The sequence below is a fragment of the Mytilus galloprovincialis genome, chromosome 1 (genome assembly GCF_965363235.1).
Source record: "Mytilus galloprovincialis chromosome 1, xbMytGall1.hap1.1, whole genome shotgun sequence".
Lineage (NCBI taxonomy): Eukaryota > Metazoa > Mollusca > Bivalvia > Mytilida > Mytilidae > Mytilus > Mytilus galloprovincialis.
In genome coordinates, this window is record NC_134838.1 from 98,410,031 (window position 1) to 98,424,368 (window position 14,338).

Genomic DNA, 14,338 nt, shown 5'->3' on the forward strand with positions numbered 1-14,338 from the left:
CAAATCATCTTTTTTATATAGATATTGTATATTTTACACCGTATTTTGTGATCATGCAAAAGGATCGTACGTAATCCCGAAAATAGTAAACATATGTTCTTATCTTGAAAGGAGACAAGAGGGGTTCCATTAACAGATCAATAAAGAAGATTCCTGTTAATTTAAAATATTGATAACCGATAACAGCATTTAAAATAATCGTAAATGAGAAAACAGTAAACAGTAAAATAAAAAAATTAGGGGTAATGTTTTGTTTTCATAATAACAGTAAACAGATTCACAACAATGTCAATTATAAGAAAAACAGATAAAAGCTAATTAGTCAATTACAGTTAAGCATCAATGATCTTGAATATTTGCCACATTAACTAAAATGTAAAGGCACAGAACCAGGTCCCACCAGCACAGTATCAGGACCGTTTTTCTAATCACCAGCACATCGTCAGGACGATTTCGTTTTGCGAACTTGCACGACTTTTACAATAAAAAATTGTTGTAATATTCTTTGCATGGTATCAGAGAAAAATTAAGCAACAAAACAGTTGTTTTATTACCGTTCTGATACAATAATAACCCCACCAGCACAGAATCAGGACCCACAAACACCCGTCAGGACCGAATCGCCAGCACAGAACTTCTCTCGCAGGACAACCTTATCCACCGTGGCATAGATCGAAAATAATAAACTGACAACGTCATGGCTATAAAATAGAAAGACACACAGACAAATAATAGTACACAAAACAATATAGAAAACCAAAGACCAAGCACACGAACCCCTCCAAAACTTGGGGGTGATCTCAGGTGCTCTGGAAGGGTAAGCAGTTTCTGTTCATCATGTGGCACCCGTCGTGTTACTCATGTTATTACAAACCCGGTAAATACTCTAATTCGGCAGGTCGCATTCGTGATGAAATAAATTCTCAAAAAAGAAATTTTTATACTTTTAATTCATTTACAATGATCACTTTTTCTCCGCTTAAAAAAACGCCACCTCGTGTCAAACATAGCCAATACCCCACATGTGGCGCTCTACACGGCGATTCTGTAAATAAACTCATCATAGGTACGAGGATTACAATTTGGTACGCCATACACGCGTTTCGTCTCTAAAAACTCATCAATGACGCTCGAAAAAAAGTTAACCGGCAAAAAAAAAAGTTGAGCATCAAGTTTGTTGACAAGTCAGACAAGTAACTGTCAGACAAATCCACACACCGTCAAAATATTACAATCGGGAATAGGACACAAACGGTAAAATAACTGATTAAACATTTAAAATCTAGCTATTTAGTACAACTGTCTGGCATATTAAATTATAAGCCTGGTACCTTTGATAACTACTTAACACACCCTCCAAATCTCGAAAATCGAATTAAACGTACGGAACACAAATGATAGTTAACAAAACAATACAACTAGACAGTAAAGTTATTCGTCATGATCGGATATGCTGTTTCGTTATCAATCAAAAAAATTCATCAGAATGCTATCTTACTCTACTTTTTCGTATCCATCGCTGGTTCTACTAATATTCTCTGCTTCTGGTTGTAACTCAAGGTATGGTGGGACACGCTCATGGTCTACTGCTTCTAACTGCGAAGGTTCAAGATTTTCATTTACGATGATATCAGACAGTTCATAAAAGTGTTCATCAAGAGATTGATTTGTCTGTACTTGGTTGCTACTGGATGCTCTTATGTACTGGAGAGATCCTTCTTGAATATGAACAGGTTGTAAGTATCTTCATTTGAAAAAAGGAGAACATTGCGTTTAGATTTAAGGCAAACATATGTTAGATATATGAAAAGTTTTACATCTTTTTAAGATTGCAATGTGTACAATAACACCCACGTCATGTGTTTCGTACAACTAACATAAATTTATCCTCTTAAATTCTGTAGGTTGTTTTATTATTTCATTCATTTTTTAAAATGAATTGAAAATAGTTTAAAATGATTTCATGACAGCAATTTAACATGTATTTTTGAATGTGGAATTATAACATGTATATAAAATTAGATCCCTAAAACTTAACTTATGCTTAAAAATATCACTTCGTGCACACAAAATATAGTAAAATCTGAAACTATTAAAATAACATTACTTTCATAAAAGTGGCGCTTTAGTTGTCTCGTCATAGCAACACGATTAACGCCTCCATCATCAACTAAAAGAGATTACGACGCACGTGCTTTAGAGAAATAGTAACAAGTGGCAAATATGCAATCGGTACTTTATTGTTTTTTATACTGATTTTTCTGTCTATTGTCTTGTTTTTTGTTGTGAGAAATGTGTTCTCTCATATGTCTAAGAAGCGTAAAATATTTTGAACTATTGGGTTAAACTAAATCTAGAATCAATATTGCTTCAGAAGTGGAAAAATCCTAATAGAATGAAATTCATAACAGTGTAGCTATGGTCATTCATTGACTGGGGAAAATTAGGTGAACGTTCGTCTGTAATGCCCACTGCTCACGACGTACTTATCATAGAAATTTAAACTGTGAGGTCACCAAAGGTTCTAAACGCCTAAATAAAATAATTAAAAAAACTAATCAGGAATAACCTTTGTAATTTGAAAATAAATAAAACTGGCCTTCAACACGGAGTCTTGGCTCACACCGAACAGCAAGCTATAAAGGTTGAATACTTAAAATTCTTTACTTGATTTTTTGTTATGGTTTGACCATCAATTTTCCTAATATGATATCGCACGTTCTTTCAGATTATTTTTTTTTACTTAATTGGCTTTAAAAGTTACAATGCATGATGTCGTCTGTTTATGTAGTTCATATGTGTTTTTCGTTTCTCGTTGGTTTTCCCGTTTGAATGGTTTTACACTAGTAGTTTTGGGGCCCTCTATAACTTGCTGTTCGGTGTGAGCCAAGGCTCCGTGTTGCAGGTCGTACCTTGACCTATAATGGTTTACTTTTATGAAACTATTACTTGGGAGGAGAGTTGTCTCATTAGCACTCATACCACATCTTCCTATATCTATCTATATCTATACATTTTTTTTTTCAACAAAAGAATACATCACAAGAATATAAGTTTTGTAAGAAACGTGAGAAATTGTGTTGAACTTGAAGATAAGGCAAAGTGACAAATATCTGAAAGAATGAATCGTTTTATGGTATTAAACAAAGAAATCAAATGATTTTTTAATTATCCAGAACTCTTCACAAACAAAACCCACATGTATACGCATTGAATAAATAGTAGGCCATTCTTGAATGATCACACCGTAGAAGTAGTTGTGCTCTTAATCAATGAGATATTTTGTGAATTAACCCCATCAACTTAATAGTTTTTTTTACAATGGATAAACCTATTTTTTTTATTATTATTAAATAGTATCATCTGTGAACATTATTATTCTTATAAATGACACGGTTGTATGTGATGATTATAATAAATATTTAAAACAAATTACTTTCAAGCTTTGTAAAAAGAAAGTTTCATTTTATGTCTCGTTTTATGTATCGGAATGTGTAACAAGTGAATTTCAATCCCCACTGGAAGGCCTCTGACAGACTGGGTGAGCACAAAATCATAGCCGTTGACAAACAAGTTACAACCTACAAACGTTTTACTGTCGACCACACTGTTATGCAATTAATTCTATGATGATTAAAAAATACGCACTGGTTTCTGGAAGTAGTTTGAACAGAATCGGTATTCCCAACTTGTTCTGTAAGAGCAACAGCTGCAACAAAAATATTTCGTATGTAGAGGTAGATATAATTTGAACTGTATTTGTCAATCGTTTGGTTAGCATATAAGCTTGTTTAGTTCTACTGGAAATTTTCAATTTGTTCATCTTTATGTCGCTGTTGAAAGCATTTTGATAAAAATATTGCGTGTTTTTAGAATAAAAAAAACGCTACAAACTTTACTGCACCCAATCCAATTTCGATAAGTAATGTCTCTTCAGATATGCTCGAGCTCGAACATTTGTAATTGCTGCTCACGATGTGCAGAAAAAAATACAATGAGCAATTGAAATTGAAATGATACATTTGTTGTTACAACTGTTTTCCATGATAATCTAAGCCGAGGGTGACAGAACAGTTAAAACAAATTAGTTTTTATGTAGTGTTTTTGAACAATGATTTTGATTTGTTCAAATGCACGTTTGCATTATACAGAATCTTAAAAAAACTTGAACAAGAACGGAATCCGACAGTACATGATTAGCGAATTAAAAAGTCATCGCAAAAGGTTTGATTTATAACCCTTAAACATAATTTAATGAGTAAGTTTTAAATGAAAAGCTGGTTAATCAGGACACAGAGTAGAGACGCCGGTATAGTCAACAAGTAAATATGACTTGCCTCTCTAACATAGCAATGAGAAGTTAAAATTATAAGATGATACATAACGATTTACACTACGTTCACGCCACCTGCTCATGCATCTTTTTAAAAAAAAGATTTATTTTCAAATCATACACACCAAATATATCTAAACATTATTACAATTATTAAATCAACGATTTTTTTTAAATTCCTAAACTTTTTAAATTCAAATCAGCGGAAATCAAATAAAGTTTTAAAGATCTACTGATAGTCAATTTGAGAAAATTATGATATAATCCGCATACAAATATATATTAAAAGTGTATTGGCATATATTTAGAACAATCAAAAAGTATCATAGAAAAACATGCAACACTATTCCCGACAGAATTATGAATATAGTAGTATTTCGATGTCCAAATGTCATATATTTAGAGAACGACGAAAGATAAAAGGCAATTAAGAAAACACTTAAACAATGACTACAATTTAAGCAACACGAACCTTTACAAAATTTGTCAAAAGTCAAAAATAAATTAAGATAAAAGTGACATATTTTGCTTATGGCAAATATAATTGTTGATAACTGCATGCGATATTGTTAGCATCAAGAAAAAAATATAAAGGGTTGTGTAGACGACAAATGGGTCATATTTGTATGTATCATATATATGACATAACTTTCAATTACCGTACAGAGGTTTATTTTGACGTCAGGGCTTGTTCGCGGTTATTAAGGTCTAAGATTGGTCAGTTAAGATTTCGCTGTGAAAAATATTCGCATCAAGGTTTTGTACAATGCATTTAAATGAACAAATAATGTTAGTAGTTACATCAAAGGTACCAGGATTATAATTAAGTACGCCAGACGCGAGTTTAGTCTACATAAGACTCATCAGTGACGCTCATATTAGCTCAGTGCAAATTTCACTGTTACATGTCTAACAGAAAAACAACGAATATTAGATGCACGCGTAAATTTCTCGACGAACGAAATTTTGTGTTTCTGTCTTTACCCTTTTTCCAGTGATTGCACCCATTATCAATTGTTTTTAATGATTTATTGTTAAATCAGTTGACAGTTTTTGAGCCTTCTTGGCTGAAGATGACAAAGCATAAAAAAAGTGAGTTAGATGAAAACTATAGACTAGCACATATCGCACAATAATTACCTGATTTGTATCTGTAAATTGAATGCTTCTTGTAAACTATGAAAACAACAACAATAACAACAACTATCAAAACAATAAAGCCAACTCCAACTATCAACCACAAATAGTTCATGTCTTCCTCTATATCTTTAAATGGATATTAAAAGTTTATATTAGATAAATAAAGTCAACGGTAGTATACCGCCGTTCAAAAGTCAATACGATTAAGCAAAAACAAATCAGGATAACTAACTAAATCAAGGGAAACACATACAACTATAAAGGTATAAAAGTGTTGATATCAATATATATGTTTCTGATTAAGTATGAAGTAAAAACAAAATTAAAAAAATACCGAACTCCGAGGAGAATTCTTAACGGAACATCCATAGTCAAATTGCAAAATCAAAAGCTCAAACCCATCAAACGAATGGATAAAAACTGTCGTATCCCTGACTGGGTGCAGGCATTTTGCTTATGCAGAAAATAGTTGATTAAACCTGGTTTTATAGCTAGCTAAACTTCTTACTTCTATGACATGGTATAAGTAAATAGAGACACAATCGCATTACGCATTACAGATATGGTTTCGTGACCGCATTGCAATGTGACATCATTGACGTAAATTGAAGTCATCTATGCCGTCAGAGATTGAGGTATTGTGGTATCGGAAGTCATTTGACTGGAAATATGTACTGAACATGAATTAACATTAATACGGTCATATTCATATATTAACTGTTTACAAAACTTTTGAATTTTTAAAATACTAAGGCTTTTCTTCCTCAGGAATAGATTATATTAGCTGTATTTGACAAAACTTTTAGGAATTATGGTCCTCAAAGCTCTTCAACTTTGTACTTTATTTGGCCTTTAAATTTTTCGGATTCGAGCGTCACTGGTGAGTCTTTTGTAGACGAAACGCGCGTCTGGCGTAAATACAATATTTAATCATGGTATTTATAATGAGTTTATTTACAACCACTGGGTCGATACCACTACTGGTCAAGTTTTAATTCCCCGAGGGTATCACCAGCCGATTAGTCAGCATTTCTGTGCTGTTTAAATTATCATTGAAACGGTCATATTTATAAATTAGCTGCTTACAAAACTTTTGAATTTTTGAAATACTAAGGCTTTTCTAACTCAGGAATATATTACCTTAGCTGTATTTGTCAAAATTTTTAGAAATTTTGGTCCTCAATGCTCTTCAACTTTGTACTTAATTTGGCTTTTTTAACTTTTTGCGATTCGAGCGTCACTGATGAGTCTTTTGCAGACGAAATGCGCGTGTCCACAATGCCAGTTAATAAAATTATAATAATTTTAAAAGAGTTTATTGAAATGATAATATAAACTAAATTTGTGCATGATAATCAAATCATTTCCCTTATAATAGTTATCAAAAGTACCAGGATTATAATTTTATACGCCAGACGCGCGTTTTGTCTACATAAGACTCATCAGTGACGCTCAGATCAAAATGGTTAAAAAGCCAAATAAATACAAAGTTGAAGAGCATTGAGGATAAAAAATTCCTAAAAGTTGTGCCAAATATGGCTAAGGTAATCTACTCCTGGGGTAAGAAAATCCTTAGTTTTTCGAAAAATTCAAAGTTTTGTAAACAGAAAATTTATAAAAATGACCATATAATTGCTATTCATGTCAACACCGAAGTGCTGACTACTGGGCTGGTGATACATATAAACAACACAGAATGATGGCTTACGTAAACAATTAGTGAGATGATTGATATGCAATTTATTAATATTTGTCTTTCGTTTTCATATGTTAATTCAACTTTTTTATACCAGTTGTTAAATGATTTGGTGTTTTAGAATTTTTCTTAGAATTCACTCTATCTTAATTCCTCGTTTGGTAACCTATTCATTAATCAAGGGTTTTCCCTCGCACTTGCACTGTGCAGTTGCGCCGAAGTTCTAAGTGGCAAATAAAGTGTAATGGACGACAATAATTCAATAAAAGTACATATCTTAAGAATTTGATACGACCAATGATGTTCATTTAAACGAACGTCCATGATTTTTTATAAACAAAGGAGATGTGGTTTGATGTCCAATGAGAGAACAAACTATCCACCGAAATTCAAATGAAGTGGATGTGTGAAAATATAGACATTCTTTACATACAATGAGAAAAAAACATACAAAACAAGTATGTGTCCTAAGTACACGGATGCCCTATCCGCACTATCATTTTCTATGTTCAGTGGGCCGTAAAAAAAGGATAAAATCTCTAATTTGGCATTAGAATTAGAAAGATCATATTATAAGGAACATGCGTACTAAGTTTCAAGATGATTGAACTTCAACTTTATCAAAAACTGCCTCGATCAAAAACTTTCACCCGAAGCGAGACAGACAGACGAACGGACGGACGCACAGACCAGAAAACATAATGCCTATAAATTGGGCATCAAAATACAAAAAATAAGGCTCAACATTTAAAGGGAATTAGTATTATATATAATCATTAAACTTGAAATTAAAGATACTACCGACACAGATAAATCTGCTTCATATTGGACCTTTTTCTCGAAATGACTACTGATGGCAGGTTAAATACCAAAAATTATGACAAACGCGATGATTTTAATCATCCTATAGTCAACTTTCCATTTCTGTGTAGCAACATCCAAGCGGCACCAGCATATGTAGTATATGTGTCTCAATTGATACGTTACTCCAGAGCTAGCTCAAAATACGTTGATTTTATTGAACGAGGAATACCGCTTTCTCAAAAGCTGATAAAATAGGGCTATGAATCAATCAAATTAAGGTCATCACTCAAGAAATTTTACGGTCGCAATCATGAGCTGATTGGCCATTATGACAAAAGTGTGTCAGAAATCATATCTGATATTCTTCCTCAGTCATAATAATCTTCCATCATTACCGAACTGAACAAAAAAAATAACACGACGGGTGCCGTATCCGGTGCAGGAAATGCTTACCCTTCCGGAGCACCTGATTTCACTCCCGGATTTTTGTGGAGTTCGTGTTGTTTCTTATTTATTATTTGTAACTGTTGATGTAAATGTCTTTTGGTTTTATGCGTCTTTGTTTACTCCTTGGTTTTGATTGTTATTGTCTTTGTACATTTTTGTACTTGAATATGATAAATTTACTTCTGTTCGATTTCGCTCGATTTTGTTGTGGTACGTTTTCTCCACGAGACACAGAGTAATTTGACCTTATGAATTGTTTACTATGTGTTTTTTGTCATTCATTTCTGATATATGGTTAGCCGTGCATAACACATAAACCATTAGTCACATACCTTTTTGTGGCTCGAAAATTTCACACTGTTCATCGAATTTATTGTTTATGCATATAGAAAATTTCTGGGAAACGCAATGTTTGTTAGTTAATGCTATTGTGTATCTTAAGGCGCCGACAATAACTACTTTTCCATGAAAATTCAATTCCAAGGTTTCCCGTTTTATTTCTGTAGTCATATCTGCAGAAGTATTTAATAATTCACCACTACACTGTACTTGTACACCAACGATAATGGGTCGAGTGTAAATCAAGAGAACAAAAATGTTACGAGGCCCGATTTGACTTGTCTCCTTTTTCAATATGACCGGTGGCCCTGGAATAACAGAAAATTTCAACACTTTTTTGTGTCATTAACAAAAAAAATCAGTTCCTTTAACATGAATATAAGAGACGAAAATTCATATTAATACTATCATGTCAAATATTTGATGTGTTTGAGTTTTTGGCTTTACCAGTTGATTAAAGACTTTCCGTTTTGAAATTTCCTCGGAGTACAGTACTTTTGTAATTTTACTTCCTATCTACATGGACGTAAAAGACGTCCAAAGCCTAACCCCTCACTTGGTATGACAGTCACATAAAATTCCATTATATTGACAACGATGTCAAAACCAAAACCAAAAGCTCAAACACGTCAAACGAATGGATAACAACTGTCTTATTTCTGACTTGGTACAGGCCTTTTTTTATGTCGAAAAAAGTTGATTAAACATGGTTTTATAGATAGCTAAACCTCTCACTTGCATGATAGACAAATAAATTTCATCATATTGACCACGATGAGTCAACAAAACAAACATACATTACAGGTAAAAATGTCAAAAAGGATACAGCAGTTATATTGTGTTATAATCTTAATTACTATAAAACAAACAAATACAGTCATGTATGCTTGTCTACAATATTCTGTTTAACTGATTCATATTTTCCTTGCTCGGTCTCAGAAAATGGAAATGCAACATGTTTTGCCGATGTAAGTGTGGGCATGGATTGTAAGAAATGTATCACGGATAAAGAAATAGAATGAAATTCAAAACAGTGTGGCTGTGGCCATTGATTGACACATGAAATTCGTCCATTGACTGGGACAATTTACCTGAACGTTTGTCTGTAACGACCACTGTTCACGACGTACCTACGATAGACATTTAAACTGTGGGGTCACCAAAGGTTTCTTAACGCCTTTAATTATAAAATAATTCGAAAAACTAATCAGTAATAACCTTTAAGTTTTGATTTATATAATTGATATAAATCAAAACATCGTGTTATTTCTGATTAATTTTTCGAATTACTTTATTAAGGTGTTGAGAACCTTTGGTGACCCCATAGTTTAAGTGTTTTTAAAAAGTACATAGTGAACAGCGGTCGTTACATACAAACGTTCACCTAAATTGTCCCAGTCAATGGATGAATTTCATGTGTCAATCAATGGCCAAAGCCACACTGTTTTGAATTTCATTCTACTTAAAAATCAATCATGGGTTTCAAATATTGCTTATGAAAATCGTGCGACATAAATAATTCGATATGTAAAATTGCCTTATGTAAGTCAGGTATTTTTTTTCTTAATAAAAAAAGAAGTATGGTGAGCATGAATAGATGAATATATGGAGATTATTCATAATTTGTTAGAAAATAAATCACCAAAATGTTGCGCCATTAAAGATCGTCAGCGGCCTTAATGTTAAAGTAGATCTAGCTACCCCGAGTGTGGTTTAACTTTTAACCTGTACGTTCACTTCTCACTTCTACGCCAACAACGCCTAGCATTGTGCATGTCTTATCCCCTCCTTTAATATACATATTATCATTGTTAGAAGAATATTACAAGGTGGAAAAAAGTGCTAAATATTTATCTTTTTTGGAAAAAAAAAATGCGTTTTATATCATCCTCGCCTATATGGTTATCTTGTTTTAGGCGTGTAAAGTTATAATGACATATGCTTACCTGTAACTACCAATGTAGTTGTTGTATTCCCAACAAATGTTTCTCCTGTGTGAGTGTTCCAAACTATACAAGTGTATTCTCCAGCATCTTGGTAACTGCATGTATTTATAAACAAGAGAGAAACATATGCATCGTTCGAACCTTTTAAGGATCGAATATAAGTGCCATCAATACTGTGTCTCCATGGTTCAAAACCAAATATTGCCAAATCTCCTCTCACAGAACAAACCAGAGTAACCGATTCTGATATATTGCAACTGAACTCTTCTTTTAAAGTCAATAAGGGGGACTCTGTTTAAAAATATAGCAGCAAAGTTCAATTTTTATTTTAATCTTTTTGTTCTAAGAAAAAAATGAAAACAATTGACCTCTTATGGATTTAGAGTCCAAATGATAAAAGGATATTAAGAAAAGAAAACAATATCGAGATTATATGTCGTCTATCAACATTTTTTCAGATGTAAGAAATAAATCATCGCAGCCGTAAATTTGTTCGGATTTTAACCATTGGTTGGACATTATATTCGCTTATTTCATCCCAAGCGATAACAAATCAACTGATGCCATGAACTATTTCGATTATAATAGGACAAATGCGGTTATTTTGTCAACTTTAAAAGCCCAAATATGCACACGATACTGTTTTGTCATGTCTGCTTTTCAACCCATATATAAAAACAGAATTTTCGTTATTTCATGCATGCATATAGTATTGAGTGTGAAACCTTCATCTGAAATCAACACACCAATGTTTGAAAGAACACTTATTTAATACCCACGTGTATGTAAAAGAAGGATAATTGACTTCTCCAATGTTTAAGTACGAGCGTTAGCTAAATTAGATTAATATTGTATCGTATAAGAAATGCAAGAATTACTAAAAATATTTTTGCAGTCTGGAGTTTATTTATGCTTCGAAAATAATACATTTTATTTTTTTGTATAATGATTTGAAAAGTAAGGGGGGGGTTCTCTAGTGGGCATCTTAATGTGTACGGTGCATTTGCTGACACATCTGAATACTTTATATAATTCAGGTGAGGAATCAGCATATCCTAATTCAACATAATTCATATTGCATTTTGGGAGTGATTTTTTTTCTGGTTTTGTAGCGTTAACTTACTTTCAACTTCCAGCACAACTGAGTCAGAAACTGAAAAACTTGTCCTCGTTGACTGTAGAGTACAAATACATGGCTTGTTATCAAACGCTGAATCTACTTTCAACTGAATTTTGGTCCAAACTGATGTACTATTGTTCCTTATACGACTGTGTTGTGATATAAATCCACATGCCCACCTAAAAATGACGTCTTCTGATGTCCTCTTTGCTATACACATAAGACTGACGATTAATCCCGAAATAAGCTTTTGACTTGGTGGATATATTTTTGGTGTAGCCAAATCTGTCATAAAACATGTGATTTAACGATTATAATAAGATACTAGTATTTCATTAAAGCCTTATTTAGAAAAGTTTTATTTCTACAAGGGAAAACCACAGTGGCTTACTTCAACAAATGTGAGAACCCGATTACGCCGGAATAAATGGACAGATATATAATTAGTTCATTCTGTGTACTCTCTACTTCGCCTGCCTTCAAATATCATAATCTTCCATCTTATATACACTATTGTTCATGTCATATCAACTCAACTGCAGTTCCGGATTTTAACATTTATTGATCGATATTGATTGGTTTCTGTTTCTTCGTTGTTCTATTATCTTGATATACTTTAGTAGTCTTTTCAGTGCTCACATTTTGCAATTTTATCAGTAACTGCGGGTACTTTTTTCTTTAAGTCGTTTGTGTTTTGCTTTGGTTTTTTTCTGCTTGGTAAGCCTTTTCGGCTGATTTCTATATTATTTTCTTATGTTGTACAGTTGCGCCACTGTTCCAGGTAATCTGGATCGTTTGGCATCAGCAAACATGTTTAGCTCAACTACATTTTGTATGTGCTTTCTTCAAGTCATGGGTCTGAACTCAGTGATTGTTTTTTGTTGCTGTATGTGATATTTGTTTTTCGTTTATTGTTTTGTTCAAAGATAAGGCCGTAAGTTTTCTCGTTTGATTTGGTACTTGACACATCACGATGCAATGGTGCTTCTACATACAAAGGTCAATATTAATGGTACGGTACAAAATGTATGTGCTGTACACACATCAGATAATTTTTTATTGTCATAGGGTATAAATGTCATATTCAAGGTCAGAGAAAAAACTATCCTGACTTTGATATATGTCAAGTTTTAGTAACTATGTAACCAGGGACTTTATATATTAACAACCGTGTCTATAGTGACCCATTTCACCAGTACTAAATAATGGCGTACAAATACAGCTTTATTCAATCTGTTTGTATCTTGCAAACATGTATTATGAATAATTTAAAAGGTAAGATACTAATAACTAAACTAACAAAATTATGACAGTAATTCTATCTCACTTACCCAAAACGGAGACAATTCTTTTATCTGAGTAGATAACCTTGTTATCGTTGAATTTCATCTTGCACGTGAATTGTAGATTCTCTGAAGCCTGATATAATCTATAATACATAGCATACGATTTTCCGTCCTCATGACACTGGCAGGTGTTTGGAGTACATGTTTGACTAAATAGTGTGTTGAAACAAATACCCTTGTGACTCCGGATATTTCCGATTGTTCCAGTGTCAGTTATAAATTCGGCTGTCTTTCCTGAAGGTATCTTATCTGAAGAACAGTTGAGCCTAACATCTTTGCCTTTTTGAACATATCTATTCGCTAAAAGTGTAACCATTGGTGCTTCACCTAGTAAAAATATTTTAAAAGATGGTTTTTAGGAAGAACAAGGAATATAACTGTGTTGGATCCAGTCATTTTTAACAGGGGGAGTTCAACCCAGGAATAAAAGCGGTGGGTACCAACCTTTTGTCCCTATTCAAATGCATTGTTTGTCAAAAGAAGAGGGTTCCATCTCCAGGAACCCCTTCCCCTTGATCCGCCGCTGCAGTAGGGAAGGTAGTTCACATATTTTAAACCGTCTTGACTATTTGAATACAATCATATTTTCAGTCATTAAACTTTGAGTAATATTACTTCAGAAAGAATAGAAAGTCTTGCAAAAAACCCTCAATGTAACCAGTTGGAACGCCGTAAATGCCTTATGGTACTTCACTCTTTATCATGATGAGGTTGTTCTTTATCATGATGAGCTTGTTCTTTATCATGATGAGGTTGTTCTTTATTATGATGAGGTTGTTCTTTATTATAATGAGGTTTTTCTCTATTATGAGGAGCTTTTTCTCTATTAGATGAGCTTTTTCTTTATTATGATGAGATTTTTCTTTATTATGATGAGGTTTTTCTCTAGTATGATGAGCTTTTCCATTATGATGAGGTTTTTATCTACTATGATGAGCTGTTAGAAGGGAAGCATGGGAAATTAAGAGAATCATGGGAAACTAAGAGAATTAAGATAAAACAAAAATAAAAATAGCAGAATAAGAAACGTTGAAGGTTCTTCGGAAAGTTGGATTGCTCCTTGTGCGGGAAATGTTTGATAAAGAAAAAAATAACGCCAAATTTTGTCAGCATGCTTTCAATACATGAACTGGAATATCTAGGAGTTACCATTCTAGCGCATATGAT

At 33.1% G+C, this 14,338-nt stretch overlaps 1 protein-coding gene across 1 annotated transcript; it reads right to left on the reverse strand.

Moving 5' to 3' along the window:
- Positions 1-5,441: 5,441 nt before the first annotated feature.
- On the reverse strand, positions 5,442-12,098 carry LOC143063430 (uncharacterized). Its single transcript, XM_076235621.1, has 4 exons — positions 11,829-12,098; positions 10,706-10,996; positions 8,753-9,067; positions 5,442-5,599 (listed from the first exon to the last, which is right to left on the reverse strand). The coding sequence occupies exons 1-4, from the start codon at positions 12,043-12,045 to the stop codon at positions 5,442-5,444; spliced, it is 981 nt and encodes a 326-aa protein (XP_076091736.1). The 5' UTR covers positions 12,046-12,098.
- Between the last annotated feature and the right edge of the window lie 2,240 nt (positions 12,099-14,338).

Bases quoted from the DNA above. Each gene is read 5' to 3' on its own strand.
- LOC143063430 (XM_076235621.1), bottom strand. From the start codon at position 12,045: ATGTGTATAGCAAAGAGGACATCAGAAGACGTCATTTTTAGGTGGGCA. The intron at 10,997-11,828 runs GTAAGTTAACGC...ATTTTTAAACAG, and splicing joins AGTTGTGCTGGAAGTTGAAA to AGTCCCCCTTATTGACTTTA. The intron at 9,068-10,705 runs GTAAGCATATGT...CTGTTATTCCAG, and splicing joins AACTACATTGGTAGTTACAG to GGCCACCGGTCATATTGAAA.